Genomic DNA, 21,072 nt, shown 5'->3' with positions numbered 1-21,072 from the left:
TTAGAGGTGGATGACAAGCTCAGCAGCGTTTCAGAGCCCAGAATAGCTCCCCATTCCGCTGCTCTGCCAGGGTAACGACTCACTCCAGCTCACTCCGAGGTTTGAAGAATGTTGCCTCCAGGGAAATAGTGCTTCTGGAAACTGCTTTGTGTCTTTGTCTCATTTAGCCCAGCAGTCGTTTATTTTGGGTCGAGTATTGATGGATTTGACAGCAAAGCAGGAAAGGATGCTGCAGTGGTTTGGAGACTCAGCGAGAGGGTTTCTAAATCTGGGGTGTTTGGGTAAGTCATCAGTCTCCAGATCTAGTAATCATGATCAGAACTGTCATTGTTTTATGTACATCAAACTTTTTTTAAAGTGTGGAGGAAATGAAAAAGGAAATAACCAAGATGGAGAGAACCTACAAAAGGGAAGGCTGTTGAGCCCAGATTTGGCCAGACAGAAGAACAAGGCTAACTCACTCTAAAAGTCTTTTATTACAATTTTTTAACAGCTTTATTGAGCTACATAATTCACATACCATAAAATTCACCCATTTAAAGTGTACAATTCAATGACTTTTATTATATTCACAGTTGTACATGTATCACTACAATCAATTTTAGAACATTTTTATTACCCCCCAAAAAGAAACTGTTCTCTTAGCCATACCCAACCTCCTGCATTACACAGTCCTAGGCAACCATTAATCCACTTTCTGTCTCTGTAGAGTTGCCTGTTCTGAACATTTTGTATACATGAAACCATGCTATATACGGTCCTTTATATTTGGCTTCTTTCACTTAGTATAATGCTTTCAAGTTCATCCATGTCATAGAATGTATCAGAACTTCATTCCTTTATATCACCAAATATATGGTGCACATATATTTGTTTGTCTATTGAATGGACATTTTATTTATCCATTCATCCATTGATGGACATTGGAATTGTTTCTGCTTTGGGGCTATTATGAATAATGCTCCTGTAAATATTCGTGAACAAGTTTTTGTTTACTTGCATATGTACCTAGGAGTGAAATTGCTTGAGGAACTGCCAGGCTGTTTTCCAAAGTGACTGCACCATTTTACATTCCCACCAGCAGTGTATGAGGGTTCCAGTTTGATGACAGCTATTCTATTTGGTGTGAAGGGGTATCTTACTCTAATAAGATTTATTTTGTTACAATTCTAGAATTTTTTAAGGTGTAATTTATATACAGTAAAGTGCATAAACCTTAAGCATACAGTCAGTGATTTTTTACTCATGTCTGTATCCCTGAAACTACCAGCAAACTGAGATATGGAACATTATCAGCAACCGAGAAGACTCCTCTGTGCCCCCTCCCAGTCAATAACCCCCAAAGGTAAACTCTATTCTGACCTTTGTCACCATAGATTAGTTTAGCCTGTTCTTACCTTCATATAAATGGAACCATATAGTATGTTTACTTTTGTATCTGACTTCCTTAGCTCAATATTAATTGTGTGATGTTCATCCATAATGTTGCATATGTCAATAGTTCATTATTTTTCATTCCTGTGCAGCATTTTATTGTATACGTATTTCATTCATTCATTCATTCGACCGTTGTTGGACATTTGTGTTGTTTCCAGTCTTTGGCTATCATGGTTAAAGCTTCCATATTCATTCTTGAACATCTTTTTTGTGGGCATAAGCCCTAATTTCTATTGGTGAACACCCAAAAGCAGAATTGCTGGTTCATAGGATATAAGTATGTTCAGGTTTAGTAGAAACTGCTCAACAGTTTTCCAAAGTGATTGTACCAAGTTACTCTTCTACCAGCAATGTGCCACACCATTGCCAATATTTGGTAATGTCAAGTCTGTTATCAGATTTTAGCCTTGCTCATAGATTACTCCCAAATTCTGAGTCAAACCCTGCTGGCTTCTTCAGGGCAGGATAAGCATCTCCACCTTTGCCCAGGTGGTCTTTCTCCTGGCGCCAGGCCTTGGAGAGGACTCTGGCTCCCTTCCCCATCAGCAGCAACCAGGGTCTTGCTCAGCTTGGGAGACTGTAGATCTTGCTGGTGGGGAGACAGAATAAGCTGTGTCTTCACAGTGCAAGGCCCACCCAACCTGAGAGAACCTTGGGATTTGGCATACGTACCAGTATGTGTGTGTGGTGGGGGAGGGAATGGTGATCATCAAGGGCTGCTAAAGAAAAATTGGTAACTGGACTCTGTCTTGGCTGCAGGAGCTGGCCATTTGAAGTGCAGGGTGAGTGGGGCTTTCAGAGCTGGGCTGAGCCCCTGTGAGAGGTCAGTTCTTAGGTAAGCGTGCCTCATAAGAATGAAGAAGATGGCAGAGCTATCCCTGTTTGACCTTGGGCATTTGTTCCCAGAGGAGTCTTCTTCAGACACAATGAGAGTCTGAGTCCAGGGAGCTTAAATGGCATTTCCTGGCTCACAGCACACTAGGGCTGTAGATTCTCAGGCCTATGGTGTACACTAGCCCAGCTCTAAGGCACCCAAGACATTGACTACTGGGTTAACACCCTTTTTCAGCTTTCTGGGCAGCTAAACGCAAGTCATCTAGTTCAGTAAACACTTACTACAGACCCCTGTGTTTAAGACATTGGACTAGGCACCTTGGGAGCTGCAAAGAACAGAATGAAGTTCCTGACTGTAAGTTGTAGTTATTCATAGCCTGGTAGGAGAGGAAATATTTGCATACATCATTGCAATGAAAGGGGAACGGGATCTGTGCATAGTGAGTATACAGAATGGGCTTTGGAAGCCAGGTACAGAGTTCACACCCGGCCGAAGGTTTGGAATGGCTTCTTAGAGGAGGCGCCATTGGCCGTGGGCCTGGAAGATAAGATTTGGTTAGTCGGAGACAGGTAAAGGAATTCTAGGCAAAGAAACAGAGGTGTGGAGGTGGGTATTTGGAGAAAAGCAAGTGTAGTCGGGTTACTGGATGCTGACAGGGAAGCCCCGGATGTCAGCCTGAGGGAGTAGGGTTTTGCTCTACAGAACAAGGAGCTACTGCAGGGCTTGCATGTGGAGGATTCGCTCAGTGGTGTTTCTAACTGGAGGGCATGGGACTGTCCCCCGCTCCTGCTTCTACTTCTACACACACACACACACACACCCAGAAACACAGAGATACAAAGCACATATCGAGATGGACACACATACCCACAAATATCCATACAGGAACCAGTACAAACACACACATGGAGACCGACAGACCAACACATTATACACGTATCCGTACATTTGAACTCACTGGGATACATATACACACAATGACAAAAAAAAAACCTGTAAGCCCAGGAAGACACATATTCAACACCAAACAATTGTGACAGTAATAAACACACTAAGACAGACACACAGCCATACAGTCACACTGAGGCATACACATACAACAAGCCAAACACACTGGGACAGAAATACACTTATGCCTACCAAGCCAGACATAATTAGACATGTGCATACTTAGACATATGTACACACTGAGACGCTTACACACAGCAAAGCACTTTTACACACACAAAGCCTAACAGAGCTCACTCACACTCACTGAGGCATACACATGGCACTGAAAACCCTCCCCAGAGACAGGCATGCCTACAGCTTCTCAAAGGCTCACAAGCACATACTCAAACATAGGCACCCCATAACACACCTACACAGCAGCCATGCCAAAGCAAGGATGAGTCAACCGGGGTGGGGCCAACTCAGGCCATGGGCCTGCTCCTCACTCCTGTGCCCCCTCCTCACAACTGCGTCCCTTCCTCACAACTGTGTCCCTTCCTCACAACTGTGCCCCCTCCTCACGCCTGTGTCCCCTCCTCATGCCTGTGCCCCCTCCTCACAACTGTGCCCCTTCCTCACACCTGTGCCCCCTCCCCACGCCTGTGCCCCCTCCCCACGCCTGTGCCCCCTCCTCACAACTGTGCCCCCTTCTCACGCCTCAGCTCCCTCCTCACACCTGGGCCCCCTCCTCATGCTCACAGGCTCACTGCTTCTAAACCAATGTAAATTTGGGTTTCAGCACTGGACGGACCCTCAGAAGTGGTCTTAGCCCACTTCCCACTCAGTTCTGGGATTTCTGCAGCTCCTCCGACTGGGTCACCCAGCTTCTGCTTAAATACTTCAGACACGATACTTCACAGTCAAACATTTCCTATTGTAATGGAGTCCACAGTCCTTCCCTTCAGTGAGGACCATGCACTCTTAGATGAGAAAGGGCCCTGAACTGCAGTGCTCACAGTCAAGTAATAAATGTGGTCTGAGGTCTCTGACCTGCTCAGCCCACCCTGTCCCCTCAGTTCCCTGTGCTGTCCTGGGCTACAATCCCCCATGTCTGTAAGCATTATATTCCTGAGCCCCGTTCTGGTGTGGATGGTGAGTGGGCTGGACTTTGCACACCAGTCACCTCAAGAGGGGCTGTGGATGCAGAGGCGGGACCCTGTGAGGTCAGGAGGGTGGGGATAGGGGGTGCGTGAACTGGCCGCCCCACTCAGGATGGGACGGAGTCCTCCCCCAGGCGGGCCAGCTGTGGTTTCAGCCTTCCTGTATTGGCACAGACTGTCCTCTGTGAATGTGACCCACATTCGGGTCTGCTGGCCCCGGCAGCTCTCTTCTCCCCACCCCCACGGCCCTCCCCTCTGTGCTCCCCACTCCCTGGCCTCCAACGGGGAGTCAGCTCTTTGGGCTGAGAAAGGGACTGCCTTCCACATCTGAGAGATGGGCTGGTGCAGCTGCTTCCCTGAGGAGAGAAGCCAAGGGCACTCCAAAGCTGTGGCTTCTCCGCTGAGTGACCTCAGAGCAGAGCTGGCCCCCCAGCAGGGGTCATCTGGATGCCTGCCTTATTTTCTCAGTATCTTACCTCCTTCTGTTCCTCTCAACATGGGGTATATCCCAGCCTCTCCATGAACCCCTCTGCACCCTGCCAATGTGGAAGAGGCGGCTGCTGCTGCCCAGGGAGGGCTCTGCCCCACCCACACCTGGGCTCTGCATTCCACTCTCTTCCAGCTCCACCTTCCCCTTTCTCCACTATCCTTCCCACACTCTTACAAACTCCGTTAGCCCCATGTTCATCCCAGGCAAGAGAAAGAGCTCAACCACAGCCCCTGTAAAAAGGCCAGGCTGCGGCAGGGGGTGGGGCTGGAGAGAGCCGTGGCCCGGGGCTGGGGTTGTTGACTCGAAGCTCAATATGAGCCAACAGTGAGCCAGATGGTCAGAGGCAGGGCAGGGTGAGGCTTCCCCACAGGGAGGGCCCTGCCCAGGACCGGGGCTGCCCTGTTCTCCATGCCGGGGATGACACTCTGCTTTGGGTACTCTACTGGGAAAAAAAATGGTTTTCCCTGTTAACATATAATATACGTTCTTTGACATAGAGATAGAAAATAGAAATAAGCAGAAAGGAAAAAAATATAAATTATCTATAATTCCACTATCCAAAAATAGCCATTCTGATCCAATTTTTATAATCTATTTTTTTCAATAACGATACTCCATGTTATTAAAATATTCTACCTTTTTTTGTCATTTTAATAATACCAAACAGTATTTCTTTATTTATGATAGTAAAGATAATCCAAGCTAATTATTTTAGCATTTGCTATCAGACACAGTCATTCACTGAATATTTGTAATTTGTGATTAGTACTATTAGAATCCTGATTATACGTATAAGGAAACTGAGGCACAGAGAGGCTACATAACTTTTTCAAGGTCACACAGCCACTAAATGGCAGAGCTGCACTATTATTATGCACTGAATTGTGTTCTTAAAAATATATTTCACTCGGAATGTGATCTTATTTGGAAACAGGGTCATTATAGAGGCGATTAAGTAAGTTAAGATTAGGTCATCCTGCAGTAGGATGGACCCCTAATCCAGTGTGACTGGTGTCCTTATAAGGGGGAGGGCATGGGCACAGAGACTGCAGGGAGAATGCCACATGGCAGCTGACGCACAGGCTGAAGCCCGAGAATCACCAGCAAACCACGAGAAGCTCAGAAGGGGACAGGAAGGCATCTCCTCTGTGGAGTTTGCACTTCTAGCCTCCATGATAGTGATAATAAATTTCTGTTGTTTTAAGCCATCCAATTTGTGGCTCTTTGTTATGGCAGCCTAGGAAGCTAAGACACTCATTGTGAACCCAGGTCATTTAACTCCAGAACCCTCAGAGCATCCGCACTCTTGCTGCCTGTCACACCATGGACATGCCTAGCTCATTTATTACTCCTGTGCTCCCCCCACCTCCCAGAGATGACTGTTAAGGTTGTTTCTAAATGTTTCTTTTAATTATTTTTTATCATTAGGCAATATTGTGATGAACATTTATGTGACTAAATATTCTAATTATCCTTGATCATTTTCTTTGGGTCTACTCCCAGAAATGAAATGTATGATGCAAAGAGCATAGACATCTTTAAAACTTTTAAATCCTATTTCCAGACTTCCCTCCAGAAGGACGTTGTCCATGCACATTCCCACCAGCAGGGTAGGAGAGTTGGGCCTCACATCTTAAGGGAATCCCTGAACCTCTGAAGTTTGCCCAGTGTAGGGGAAGCAGGAGGGTGGGGTGAATGAAAATAGTTTTCTTGTGAGGGTTGGAGAAGACTGGAAATATTTATATTTAGCCTGCAGGAGACTTGGTATGTGAGGGATGAGGGGCACACTCTTGGCTATAATCTGTCCAGAAGAAGAGAGAGGCTTGTCCTGAGGCCCCAGAGCAGAAGTGGACCAGTGGCCAGAGTTTCAGAGAACATTTGTCCCGTGTGGGGCCAGCACATAACCTTGGACAGAGCGCAGTGGGTGTTGAATAGCTGTTACGTGACAAGCTGCCATCCCTGGCTTGGGCTCGTGTAGGATGCGTGCACAGGGGAGGGCCAGTGCCACCCACGCCACATTGTTCTCCCCCACAGAGCATTACGTCTTGGAATCTTAACCGGGGGCTCTGCTCCCCATCCCACCCCCGCCGAGGGGAGCCTGGCCCAGACTGGTACCTCATGCCATCTATCCCCTCAGCACTGAGGAGCACAGCCTGGCTTGTGTCACACAACTCATCCATTATGCATGAGGGGGACCCAGCAGTGAGTGAGTGAGCAAGCCGGGGCCGAGGGAGGGGATGAGTGGTTATTAATAAACGAGTGTATTGTGTGGATTCCATTCACTGCACTCTCAGAGGACGTGGTGGGCTTGAGATAATAAAGCCCTGTTTATGCCACCAGGGCAGGGGAGGTGGCAAGAGGGGGGTGGCAAGGAGCAGGGAAATCAGGAGTTATTTTGATTCCACCAGGGCAGGGCGGCTGTGTTTGCTCTGGGGCTGGCATCCGGAGAGAAAAAGGTCTAGCCAGGCATTTGCTCAGGCCTGGGTCTGCTTGCCGGGGTGGCCTGGGGCCTATGGAATGCCTAGCTTTCCATCCCTGTCCGTTCCCACGGAGGGAGACTGAAAAGACCCTAGAGGAACCAGACCATGACTCCTTCAGGAGCTTGGTAGGATGGTAAACCCCACCCTACCCGTTAGCCTCCTGTCCTCACCCTGTACCTCCTTCCAGGTGAGTCCTGTTTTGGTCTTCAAAAGGCCCTAGTGGTGTGTGTTAGGATTGCACATAGCTTCCTGGTGACACTGGACTTGTGTTTGTGGACAAGGCCTGGAGGAAGCATCCCAGCCCACAGTGGAATGGTTTGGTGTTAGAATCTGGAATGTGAAGGCAGGCAGGCTAGAAGGGAGGCAGGGGATTATAATGGTCTCACCGTTATAAAATTTTCAGCTGAATGAGCTGAAAAGTTTAGGAGGAAGAAAGACAAAAGACAAAGCTTGTAGGTGGGCAGGGGAGCTTTGATCTGAGGAATAAGGGGTGCCTGGAGAAGTGAGATGCTGAAGAGTTTTTGGATAGAGGGAGAATTCAGGATTGTTTATCTAATTGCAAAGCCCACGTTCACTCTGTGACTTGACCCTCTCCTATGTTAGTCTTCCCTGAGCCTCTTACTTTCTCTCCTTCAACTCTTTGCTTGGGCTGCACCATCCCAAACCAGCCCCCTTCCTCCAACCAAGCCTGCCCTGCTCAGTCTTAGTGTCTATGGATCTGAGGCCAGGAATGGAAAAGCTAGTGGTTGGGAAGAAGGAAGAATTGTCCATTTGGTCCCAGTTTAAGAGGGTCTGTCACTTGGCGCTGAATCAGAGCAAGGGTGAAGCCAGAGCACAGAAAGGCTCCTTCAGGGGCTGATGGTGCTCCCTTGGACCTTTGGAAGTGGCTCTGGCCCGGGGCTGCCCCAAGTTAGGAAACCTTTCATCCTGAGATAGCTCTGTCTGAGGAGGGTGTGCTGGTTTGGGTGTGAGTTGGGAGGGAGAAGGAGGCTGGAAGAGGGGACAGTCTGACCTGCCCCTCTTGTTAGTGCAGGGTTCCCCAATGCAGGTGTTTGGGCTCAGTGATTTTAAAGTTTTGTTTGGAGAAAAGATTCAATAACCCTGTTTTATCCCAGCAAGATTTGAGGCTGCATTAGGGCCTCATGGTCTGATTCCAGGTTATAATGGATCATGGCAGCCCTGGCTCAGGTAGAAGGGGACACCCTCCCCACAGGCAGGCCAGAACCCCCCGAGGGCAGGTGTCAGGAACTCAGAACCCTGCAGTTCACGGGGTGATGGGGGAGGCTCTGCAGAGAATTTCCCTCTAGGGCTTCACATTTCCTGCAGACACTCTGGACACTGGCTTCCCAGCCCCCCACCCACAGTGTGAAGAAGCAGTGATTATTTTTAGAAGCATCTGCATGCTCCTGGGAGCACCGTTTCCCTGATTTATGTGCTGGGCTGGATGTGCTTCCACTTAGAGAGGGAGCAAGGGCTGGTGAAACAGCCGGGGTGGGGAGTCGGGATGTGTAGTCAAGCCCACCTGCAGTCGGCCCAGCCGGGCCGTGGCCTGGAGGAATGACCCAGGCCTTTCAGGGGATCTTGCTGGCTATGTTTTATGGTTGTCAGGTGTTTCAGGCAGTTCCTAGAAAGTGGAGGAACAGAGGCAGGGGCCTTCCTCAGAGAAGCAGACGAGCTGAGCCGCGTGTGGGCTCTCCTCTCTCTGAGGCTGATGTGCTGATGATGGGCCACGAGGAAAATTGGTAACATGGCCCTCCCCGGTGACGGGAACATCCATCAACCGTGGTAGCCGTGGCTACTGTTGAATGAGAGCTTGCTCTGTGATAGCCACTGCTCCGAGCACTTGAGGTCTGTCAACTCGTAGAAACTCTGAACATCTTAGAATCGAGGAAACTGAGGCCCAGAGAAGTTAAGCGTGTTGACCAGGGTCACGCTATCAATGGCTGAGCCAGGCCCCGACCAGGCCATCTCATCCAAGAGCCTGAAGCTGTGTAGCCTCCCTGCAGAAGGCAACAAAGTGGGTTATTGTGGCCACAAGAAGGACAGAGGACTGACCAGAGAGGGGCTGGTGGAGTGTTCTTCCTTAGGGATCTTGGAGAAGCCTATTGCTCTTCAGGAGGAAGCTTTCCTTCAGGCAGGACTCTGGACTGATGACCGCTCAAGGGGTTTTCTTTCTTGGGATTTTGGCAGCTCGTTTTTTCTGGACCCCAACCAGTAGCCTCCTGTCCCTGAAAGATACTCAATCACACGTCTGTAAGCAGACAGTGTAACTAACCAACGGCTTCTGGGGTTTGGGATCCTGGGAAAAGGCCAGTGAACCTGGAGAATTTCCCCAGCCCAAGAGAGGGAAGCCACCCCTGGGGGCTCTGGAGCAGCCCAGCGGTTTAATGGACTTTTCATTATCGCCTTCGAGTCAGATGTGCGTTGTTCACCTAGAAAGAAATCCTTGGCTCTGCTGAGGCCTCAGGCACTGGTCCATAGCCCAGGGAAACTGTTCCTAAATCTCCTACCACAGAGCATGGAGGGAGCACAACCAGAGGCCAGGAAATGCTTTATACTTCACCCAGGACACAACCGTCTTCATTCCTTTGTGCTTAGGGACAGCTGCCGGGGGTCTCCAAGCGGAGGCAGGGAAGAGGCAAGAGGAAAGACCCCCTCCCTCAGTGGGATTGGTGAGCCATCCAGGCAAGGATGGGGGCTCTTCTTCGTCCAGCCGCAGGGCTGCTTGAGCTGTTTCTTCCCCCTCTGTCACCCTTGCATGTACCACGGCAGCAGACCAAGAGAAGAACGTGGCTGATGGTGGCAGCGGTGGTGGTGGGGTCTCTTTTCCCTTGAGGGGCTGCAGTGGGGAGGGAGAGTAAGTGCAGCCAGTACCTGGAGGTGGTGCCGTGAGTGGTCAGACATGCAGATGATGGGGCCAAGCTGCCTGGGTCCCAGGCCCAGTTCTATCCCCAGCTCCACGACCTCCCGTTTTCCTCATCTGTCAAGTGCCATATTGACACTAGCACCTGCCTCTTGATTTTGTGAAGATAAATGAACTAATCCATGAAATCATTTAGCACAGTGCCTGGTAGGGGTAGTGGCAGCGAGGGCAAGAGGGAGGAGGATCCATCTGTCCACTTGGTTCTCTCTCTCCCAGTGTCCCCTGTAGTTCCCCCTTCTCCCACCCAGCCCCAAACTGTCTTAAGAGCACCAGGCTGCAGCCTCCGTGTGCAGGAGCCTCACGCTGCTCGCCTCGGCTCTGATGAAACAGCCCTGCAGTCTCCTGACTGCTCCTGGCCAGCACCCCCTTTGGCTGTAGGGGCCAGCGCTAGACCTGACGCTCAAGTTCCAGTTCTGCAGCTCCCTGGGTGCCTTTGGCCCGATTTCTGGTCTCTGGAGATGAGAGTTCTCTTCCGGATTATGCCAGGGCACACCCTCCTGGTTTCTGGCCGGCATCGTGCTGACTTCACGGCCATTCCTCACATCGCAGCCCATACCCTGCTGCTTTGGGGCCTGGGAATCGAAGCGTGGCTCCGTGCCACTGCCCTCTGGTCTGAGGCAGGCTCTCCAGGGCCCCTCTCTCCGGCTCCTCGTCCTGATCGCATCTGCCCCAGATCCCTGACTTTCTTGCCAGCGCCCTTCTGCCCTTCCCAGCTCTGCCTTGTGCCCTGGTCCCAACATCATGTCAGTTTATACATCTCGGGGCTTCAAGGACACTGCATGCCTATGGTAAACTTCGGTTGACAGTTAAAAATACTTCCCATTTTCATTTTAGCGTGAACATAGCATAGTCTCCATCTGGTATATGTAAGTTAAAGGAGGGTGCTGTGATAGACCCATGTTTAAAATTGCTTCTGAAAAGGAGAGGTAACTTTCCACTTTGCTCTCAACTGAACAGGGTCAGAAGGATGGGATTGGGTGGAGGGGAGTGGCGTTGTGCTGTTTGGCTGCCTTTAGTCCCTGCCCTGTGCTTTTGATGTATGTCCTCATTCAGTTCTTTCCATAACCCCCGAGGCAGATGCCACAATCCCCATATTATAGATGGGGAAACAGAGAGGTTAAGTGACTTGCCTAATGTCACACAGTGAGTTCGTAGGGGAGTCAGGATTTGAGTGTGGGTCTATTTATTTTCTCTAAAACTGTGTAGTCTGCAGGAAGTTGAGCTGGGTAGGAGAAGTCAAGGAAGGCACATCTGAATTTTGGTTACTGCTGAGCTGGATTTTTGCCTGTGAGCAACTTCAGGCCTCCTGCTTCTGTTCCTTCTTCCTGACAGTCCTTGTCCCTTGTGGAGCCTGGGAAGGCCTGAAGGTAGGAGGGGAGACCCAGCCTTCCACCATTCACTCCATTGGCCTCCAGGTTAGACCAGAGTGTGGTGACATGCTGAAGCCCTTGGCCTCCCAGAAACCATGCGTATCTGGGAGTGTGTAGAAGGGGGAAGAAAAACAGAGTGGAGAATGGCGGTGCCTGAGTAACAAAGTACTGAAAAGTTAAAGTGCTTTTCCTCCCTAAAAGCAGGCTGTGAGGGAACATTCTGCAAAATTCATTCGATGACCGAGGAGGCCTGAGGGCTGGAAACCTGGACCAGCCCCCCCACCCCAATCTCTGGCTGCTGCCTCTCCTCAGAGCTCCCCTCTCCCACCACTCAGTCCCCTGCTGTGGGGGCTTTGTAGGGGAAGATGCTGTAAGTGACATGGTAATGGGGCCTAAGCACATACCGGGAACCAATAGTAGGTACCAGTCACCCAGTTCCCCCTCCACAAATCCCCAAGCAAGACAGGATGTTATTAACTAGGTTTCAAGGGAACATTCAGGACGCCAGCTTCCATCAGCCTGAGGAGAGGTCTAAAGGAGTGTTTCTTTGTCTGGCTCTGAAATTCTGGGGCTGGTGGGGGGCAGCGGAGGGAGGAGGGTCCTGCAGTCCCCTTAGACTCAGCACCGAATTGCCTGTAAAATACAGTCATTTGGGATGCATTGTCTTCCCTCCTGAGCCTTCAGGAGCTGCCTCTTAAATTACTGCTGAAGCATGTGACTCTCTTGGCCCATCTCCTAGGGTGGGTTTTTTTTTTTTTTTAACTTTTAAAATCAGTTTTATTGAGGTATGATCTATATTCAATAAAATGTACTCATTTTAAGATTACAGTTAGATGAGTTTTGACAAATGTATACACCCACATAACTACCACTCCAATCGAGATATCTCCATCACCCCTCAAAGTTCCCTCATCCCCACTGGCAGTCAGTCCTCCCCCAGACGATGGCCCCTGGCAGCCACTGAGGGGCTTCCTGTGTAGATGGGTTTTGCCTATTCTAGAATATCCATATAAATGGGGTCATATAGTATGGTCTTTTTGTGTCCCCTTCTAGGTTTTAATAAGCTTCAGGGTAGAATATGTGTGTATTTGGGACACACATAAGCATAGCCCATCTCTGCACCCTCTCCATACTTCCCCATACCCTGCACCCTTCTCTCTGCTGTTATCTTGCAGGAATAAGATCCCTCCCTTCCCTCTGCTTTAGCAAGGAGTCTAAGGAAGCCCTAAGGTAAGAAGATTTGAGGGAGTTTTGGCCTGTAGCTGAAGAACTTTTTGAATCATAAAATTCCTTCCAGGAGAGAAACCCCGGATAATGCGGTGGCGGTGAGGCAGCTGGGCAAGTTGTTGCCACGGTGACTGCAAAAACCATAGCTGCTGTTCTGTGCATCAAGATGGATGTGAAAGCAGCTCTGCTGGGGGCCTGTCATCCTGGAGGTCCGTGTCCTTTTGAGTGAATTGAGGGGCAGGGAGGCTGAGAGGGAACCAGGCTTGGAAGGGTCAGCTCCTGGGCGTGGTGCTAGAAGCTAGGAGGGCAGCTCCTGGTAGCTCAGACAGGTGCAGCCGGTGGGCTTGAGGCAGTCAGGTGTGTGTCCTGCCTCACAAGGCGGTGCGAGGGGACAAGCACCAGGGGGCGTGGCCAGGTCCTGCTGACCCGGGGCGAGAGCAGCACCACACGGTTTTACTTGGGCTCTGGTCGACAGCGTCTTCTCTCCTTGGGCAGGCCCAAAAGGCAGTAGATGAGACTGATTCTTAGTGATTCTGTGTGGCAATCTAGTAGAGAAACAGTGCTAAGGATTTGCTGCAGTTTGTCTAACCTTTCTGGCATTCAGTTGACCTATCTCTATGAGTAGGCATATTTGAAGGATATTTAAATGTGCATTTTAAATGTGCTTTCAGTTCTTGGGAAAAGGGGACAAAAACTAAAGCCAAGATGTTGTCATTATGGTATTTTAAATGCTCGGAAGCCCCTTCCAGCAGCAACTCTTCCTGCTTAAACTTACTGTCTCCCAAGGACCTGGAATGGAATGCATTTATGCTTCCCCAGCCTGTCCCCCAACCCCACTCCCACCCTATACCCCCGTCACCTCCTCTTATTTGGTGCCTGTGGAAGATGATGTGTTTCAAATTCTTCAGTCTTTGATGGGTAATGGGGACTCAGGTTTCCCAGGCAATAGAGTTTTGAGTTCCTTTCTTTAGAAACTTTCTTTTCAGTGTGTCTTAGTTACTCTTGGCCACCAGCTGACTTTTGGAGTTTGATCCCGTTACGCTTCTTAACACCAGAATATAACAAAGCATCTTTGCTTCAGCAAATATAGAAAAGAAGCTAAATGTTATCAAGTGTCCACCATGTGCTATGCACTATGCAAGGTACTGTCCAAGTACTCTAAACTTCACCTCCTTTTATATGACACCCCTGTGAGGTAAGGCCAGAACCTCAGTTTTAAGGATAAGGAAGCTGGGGAGAGGCTCAGAGAGGTAGTTACTTGTCTAAGCTCATTTTTTTTAAAAAAAATTTTATTTTGAAGTAATTTCAAACTTACAGAACAGTTGCAAAAGTATACAAAATTCATACAAGAACTCCAACACACACCCCCTACCCAATTACCCAGATCCACCAACTTTTAACATTTTGCCACATTTGTCTGGCCTGCCTTCCTTCCTTCCATCTATCTATCCAGCCATACATACATGCCTCTGTCCATCTGTCTAGTTTCTAAACATTTGAGAGTAGGTTGTATATATCATGCTTCTTGAACACTTAATACTTACATGTTCATTTCCTAAGAACAAGGGTTTTGCTTATGAAACTACCTTAAGTACAATTATCAAATTAAAGAAATGTAGCATTGATATAAAGCTTACAGCCTGTATTCCAGTTTTTTCACATGTCCCAATAATGCCCTTTTGGTGAGGCCAACACTCTTTTCATATACCATCCAGCTACTTGGACCTTCTAATGCAAATAAGCCAGAGAAATTTCCTGGACTTTTTCTTTTACAATGGGAAATCCAGGTCTGGAATTTCCCCAATAGTTTGAAGAGAAAAGCCCCTTGAGGGGAGAAGGGAAGCAAGCCTAGTTCTGGTAAAATATGGAATTATAACTAAGTGTTTTTTTCCTCCAAATATACAAAAGTAGAGAGAATAGTATAGTGATCCCCACATACCCATCACCCAGCTTCACAATTATCAATACTTGGCCAATCTTGTTTGATCTTGCAGGATCTTCTTTTTGATCTTCGGGGTTGTCCCAAGTCAGGTGGCAGCAGTTGGTATTTTCTGGAAGAGTGAAAGGGAATCAGCAGATCTGTGCATCATGGAGTTCCATCTCCTCCCAGCTGGAAGAGTGTTAATTGCCACTGGTTGGAATCCCTGTGATGGTTCATTATTCTTCTGGTTACTGAATGCGCCGTCCAGGTGGCAGGGGAGGCAGGGGGAAGACAAAGCTTTTGGGAGGCCTGACAAGACCTGGCAGGGTGACAGGGAGAGAGGCTTCCCTTTCTGAGACCATCTTCTTCCTGCAGTTTGCTTTCACTGGAGATTCTTCTGAGTGGGGAAAAAAAGAAGGTTATGTGAGGATAAGTACCTTAGGGGAATACAGCTGAGCCAAGCTGTCTTGAACAGAAACTGGGACCAGTGTAAAATAAGCCTTAGCTTGTTCAGCTAGTTTTAACAAACATTTTAATTTATATATATATATATATTTTAATGTCTACAGGTGTGCTAGGCACTGAGCTAAGTGCTGGGATGCAACTATGAAATGTTGATATCTGCTCTCAAAAAGTTTACAGTTCACAAAAATAATTTTTTACTTTCATTTTTAAAAAGTGTTATTGTGGTAACATATATAACATAAAATTTCCCATTTTAGCCATTTTAAGTGTATAATTTAGTGGTATTAGTTAATTCACAATGTTGTGCTACCATCACCGCCATCCATTGCCAAAACTTTTTCATCATCCCAAACAGAATACTAACATTTAATAACTAATAAAAACTAACATTTGTTTTGTGCCAGACACTGTGGTTAAGCACCTTCTGTTCATCATCTCATTTCTCCCCACTAGAGCCATCTGTAATATGGGTGCAGTTATCTCCATTTTACAGATGAGGAAACTGGGGCTTGGCAGGGATACACTGGGCCGCATGCAGCCAGCAGTGGTGGAGCCGATCTGGTTCGTGCTGCTGCTGTCTGTGCAGCATGAGGGGTGTAGAGAGAGGACCTCGGGGCGGCAGAGGGGCCAGGAGAAAGGCAAGAGGGAAGATCTCTTAGGACACAGAAATGTGGTTATGTCAAACCCCATCAGATGCACTTTCTCATAGGATTTGGGGGAAGCCAAATGGTGCATTTTTCCTCTTGGTATTATAGAGGACTGTGGGATTTATTTTTATTTCCAAGACAGGACAGTCCTTTGGGAGGAGGGGGAGAACAGATAACTTGAACTTAGAAAGTTCTTTCCTGAGGCTGTAGAGGGGGAGGGAGAAACTAGAATTAAGTTGAATTTATTTTTGTTTGTTTCCTTTTGGTTTAAAAGAATATATGGCATCTTTCAAGAGAGGAGTTGTGGGCATAAAAGAGGGAATTTTAAGTATAAAGAAGAGACAGTGTCTGACTTGGGCTGACGTAGAAAGTTCAGGTTCTCGCTGCCCCTCTCCTTCGGGGGGTGAAGCTGGCTTGGCAAGCCCAGTTTCTGCATGGATGCCTGCTTTGATAGTTTGAATGTGTTTTCTAGAGTTGGAAAATAGGTTCAGCTAGTATCTCTGTAGCAGGGGTGAATTAATTATTTATTTTAAAAGAAAAGCGGTGGACCTCTTTCCACTCACCCCAGGCAGCCCTCATCCCTGCGTATGCTTAAGCCATAACCTGCAGGATTGGGGTTACACATAGAAAGCTCTGCCTGCCTGTCCAAAAATGGATGTGAAACATTGAAACATTGGAAGTGGCAGGGATGGCCTGGGATTTCCTTTCAGGAGCTGAGAAAAAAGGAATGTCTATTATTAGTATTTTAATTTTTAATTTACTTTTTAAAAAATAAAGACCTGGGTTTTTCTTTATATAGAAGCACTGTGAGATGGTGCCATTTGGCTCAGAGGTAGAGCGTGAATCTTTTAAAGTTCCTTCAAGCTGTGTGATGTTTCTCTAGTTGGCTCCACGCTGCGTTCTCAGGTATTTTTAAAGCAAGATTCAAGAGCCCAGGAGAAAATCCTGCCTTTGAATCATCTTACCTTAGCATCTGCACCTTGCTGACTGGATGAGGACACCTATTTCAGGAATTTGCGGCTTCCTATAACGGCAAGAGAAACACGGATGTCTTGGTCTCAGGATGTGAGCACCGAGTCTGCAGCTGCCCACCGCCCTCCCGGGACCGCGACTCACGAATGCCCGTTGCTACGGAAACGGGCAGCGGAGGCTCCCCCGGGGCAGTGGTGGCTGTTTGCTGCAGTGATGCGGACCTGGTGTCGGTGCGCTCCCCACGGTGGTGCCCCGGGTGCCCCGTGCTTACGGGGCCCAGATCCGTTTATGGAGTGGCAGGAGGGGACAGTTAGGGTAGGGAGGCCTGTCCATCGGTGACAGAAGAGCAGTTGTCTCCTCTTTTTTTCTGATTTTGGAGCCTGCCTGGCACAGCTCTTTCCTCACTGGAATGAAATAGTTCCCCAGTGGAGGGTGGAGGGGGAGTGGGGGAAGTCCTTTCCGGTAGACGGCACTACCCAGTTAAGCTTTACTGTGAGCGGGCCTTGCTGGAGGCTGAGGGAAGGTATCCAAAGGTAGGGGGAAAGCATGGTTTGTACCATCAGAGGGGAGACACAGCCCCCATCTTCAGTGGGCTCCCAATCTGATGGGGGAAAGCCAGCCATACATGAAGGACACAGCATGTTAAACAAAGACACAGAAGGAAAAACCCATACTTCCTTGTTTCCAATCCTCCAGAGGCCTGCCTTCACCACTTCATATAAAACCAGACTCATCTCCATGGTATACAGGTGCTAGGGACCTGGTCCTTCCCACCTTGCTCCTGTAGGGCCTTCCCTTGCTCTTCCCTTTGCCTGGAGCTATTTCCCCCATCCCCTTCCAGCTCTCTCCTTCACCTCATTTTATTCAGATCTCTGCTGTCATATCGTTTTCTGGCCACCCTATGTAAAACCAGCCCATCATTTATCCTCTTTCCCTGTAACTATGTAATTTATTTGTTTGCTGTTTTATTGCTGTCCTCCCTACTGAGTGTTGGGAATATGTCTTGTTTATCCCTGAATTCCCTTGCCAGGAACATTGCCTGGTAAGTGTTAGGCACTCTAAATATTTGATGAGCGATTGACAAACTGTGTGGCTCAATGTTTCCCACTGAATTCTGTGAGAATGTTTACAATATGCTTCTATGTTATTTTCCCAGTGATAAAGATGGAACTTGTCATTTGAGATTCTAATTTCCATTTGAGAGACATCTTTCACTGGTTAGAAATTAGTTTCTTAAGACAGTGTCTTTCACAATGGAGTGTACAGACCCCTGGAGGTTCTTAGATTTGCTCATGAGAGATTAAGGTTTTTTTTTCCTTTGGAAGGTGTCTGTATATGAATCAAGTCTCGAAAACCTGTGTGTAGCTGTTAGGAATCATGTGCATAAGGGCTTGAAGTGGGAAGCATTGAAGTTGAGCTTTGGGGTCACTTTCTGGAGAGCAGATCTTGAGCAGTAGTAGAAGGAAGGGGCGGGTCTTGAAAAAAAAGAGTGTTGGGAGACTTGCTCTAAGGGCCCGGCTTGTGTGAATGCCAGGAGGTCATACTGGAGAAGCGTTGGAGGAGTATGTCTACCTGGCTGACACGAGTCTGAACTGGGATAAACAAGGTGAAGCAGTTCAGTCCAGGGTGCTTGCATCTCAAATGCTTGAATTTGAGTGACAGCTGTGCGGGGTTGGGACTGCACTGGGGCAGTGACCCATAAACTCTGCTTTCTGTTCCCTTCCCCATCACTTAGAGCTCATTGAAGTCATGCTGGCATGACAGCCCCTCCAGGGAGCAGTGGTCCCTGCTCCCAGGGCCTGTGCAGCTGGGGCATGTGTGTGTGTGTGCCGGAGTCAGCTGGCAGGTGGAAGATGACCCAGCCTCAGGAGCCTGGTTCCTGGCTCACCAGCTTGCAGCCTTTTGTTTAACTGCAAACCAACCAGGCCATAGGTCAGCTTTTTCCTTGGAAGCCTGTCAGAACTCGCCTGTGGTTGAAGGGGAGCAGAGTCAGATTCCCAGGGAGTGGGCCAGAATATGACCCTATCTTCCCCATCGACTCTCCATTGTCTGCAGCCTGTCATGAGATTGGCACTGTGGCTTCCACAGCCTGGAAGGAACTGTAAGACCCATGAGGCTGGGAGACCCTTTAGAAGTCATGCAGTGATGCCCTTATTGTAGAAATGAGATGCCTGAAGTCCAGAGAGGTCACTGTGAGATATATTGGCCCAGCTGGGACTGGATCCGGAGTGTCCTGATACCTCCCTAGCTCAGTGCTCTTTCCGCCATCTGTGAGTGGAGCCAGGTGGGAAGAGAGGGGTGGGCAGCTGTCCCTTAGCACCTCAATTTCTTTCCAGTGTCTCACTCATAAGTGTTAAGGTCTGTTTTGGGAGTTTAAAATAGATGTCCCCCGCTCTTTGCTGGAGTGATAGTTATTCTCCTTGGACACATGGCTGTTATGTGACTTCCTCACTCTGTCAGCGCTTTGGGTGCCTTCAAGTGTGGCAGAAGGCACTGAGCTTCGGGCAGGACTGTGTCCCGATGGCCCAAGGAAAGAGGAGGTCTGAGCCACGCAAGGCTCTACCCCTTCCCAGGCTGCCAGCTTCCATTGCCACCTCTTCCCTCCATTCTTCAGGGGTCAGTGATCTTGGTGATGGTTCCTAAAATCACCCCATGGGTTTAGAGACCCTTCCTTCTGCCCCTGTCCTAGCCTGGTGGGCCACGAGAGCGTGAAGCTCTGGAAGGAAGGCAAGCAGAATGGGGCTGGGCAGGTGAGACCTGAGTACAGACTCCGGGGCACAAAGACCCCAGTTCTAAGAAGTAAGAAGATAAATTGAGGATGGTGTCCTAACTCCTTAGCTTTGGGGTCTTGGGAGGGCTGGGCGAAGTCTAAGTGTTAACATTTCTGTATCTGGAGTCAAAGAGACCTAGATTTTCACCTGAACTCTTCCCCTTGACATTGACTGGGCTACTTAAACTTATCTGAAAAGTAGAGTCGTTAGCACCTTGCACATAGTACTGTTATGAGGATTGACTGAGATAATACATGTCGATAGAGTGCTTATCCCAGTGCCTGGTACACAGTAGGTGGTTAATAAACATAACTCATCATCATCTTCCTGGCCACGCGGTGGCTGAGCTCCTACGCTGTGCCCAACGGTGAGCCGAATGCTGTGGAAAAGAAAGAGCATTTCACCCTTCAGCTGACACACAAAAGAGAGGACTGAGAGATTTGAACTGTAAGGGTGTGGGGGAGAGATCCATAAAATAAAAAAGATGACTTTAAAGGCCTTTTGAAGAGTTGAAGATGGGATTAGGAATAAGCTCAGCTTATATTCAAAATAATATTCCACTTTTAATATCGTCCTAAACACTTTGGAGTACCTTCGTGTGGAGTGGGAGGAAGTCGTTGCCCGTGGGGCCAGGTGAGGTTCTGAGTGGCAGGTGGCCCGGGGGAATAGAAACTGTCACCCTCCCCCTTCGCGCTCCCCAGGGGTGCAGTCCACTGGGTGCCTCCTTCCCAAAGATCCAGAAAGTCTGTGCTGCCAGATGAAGAAAGAATCTTCCACCCTCTGAGTTCTCACTGGACTCTGTGGGATGCTAGGAATATTTTTCAACCCACCAAAGGAGAAAAGAATTGACCAGGGCTGGTGCCAAAATATTCAGTAAATTCAAAAGAGTCTTTTGTTTTAGAAGAAAGTGGCCGTGATGGGAGCCTCCTCTTCTGATTTGACATCATAGCCCAGTGGGTTGGGCCTTGCACAACTTATCCAGTCCTCAGACCATGATTCAAAAGAAATTCACCTATTCAGGGTTCTTTGGGAAGGCTGATTTCTGGTTCCACTTATCAGTTATGTAACTTTAGTCAAATCATTTGGCCCCTCTGGATCTCAGTTGCCTCATCTGTGAAATGGTGATGACAATCCCGTTCCATTTCAAGGGTGAGTTCTGAACCAAATCATCTCTTGTTCCACTCTCAGCTATTAGGTCTGAGCTTCCATGGAACGAGTCTTGCCCCTTGCCAGATGGGGATGTCAAACACATGGTTGCACTAGGCTTTGGAAATTGCCTTTGAGCCTGCAGAACATTCTTTGAATCTCCTCAATGACAGACAGTCTTCTTCCTTTCAGAGAGGGTTTGATTTCTGGAAGCAGCCGAATCGGGAAAATAAATTATATGATCAAGCTGAATGAAGATACTTATAGTTCCAAACAAAGGAAACTGATTTTGTTCAGC

General features: G+C 48.3%; 1 protein-coding gene across 19 annotated transcripts in view; it reads left to right on the top strand.

Moving 5' to 3' along the window:
* NFASC (neurofascin) overlaps positions 1-21,072 on the top strand; it is a 188,904-nt gene that overhangs the window by 27,292 nt on the left and 140,540 nt on the right. For 16 of the 19 annotated variants that reach the window (XM_037824952.1, XM_037824939.1, XM_037824954.1 and 13 more), the window contains exon 1: positions 7,269-7,519. The exons of the other annotated variants lie outside the window; for them this stretch is intronic. In XM_037824952.1, the coding sequence (XP_037680880.1) occupies positions 7,463-7,519 (57 nt within the window). In that variant the 5' untranslated portion in view covers positions 7,269-7,462. Of the gene's footprint in view, positions 1-7,268; positions 7,520-21,072 lie in introns of those variants that run through there. 19 annotated transcript variants of the gene reach the window in all.

This window comes from Choloepus didactylus, chromosome 2 (assembly GCF_015220235.1).
Source record: "Choloepus didactylus isolate mChoDid1 chromosome 2, mChoDid1.pri, whole genome shotgun sequence".
NCBI lineage: Eukaryota > Metazoa > Chordata > Mammalia > Pilosa > Megalonychidae > Choloepus > Choloepus didactylus.
Note: the sequence above shows the minus strand (reverse complement) of the source record. Positions and strands in the feature narration are given on the sequence as shown.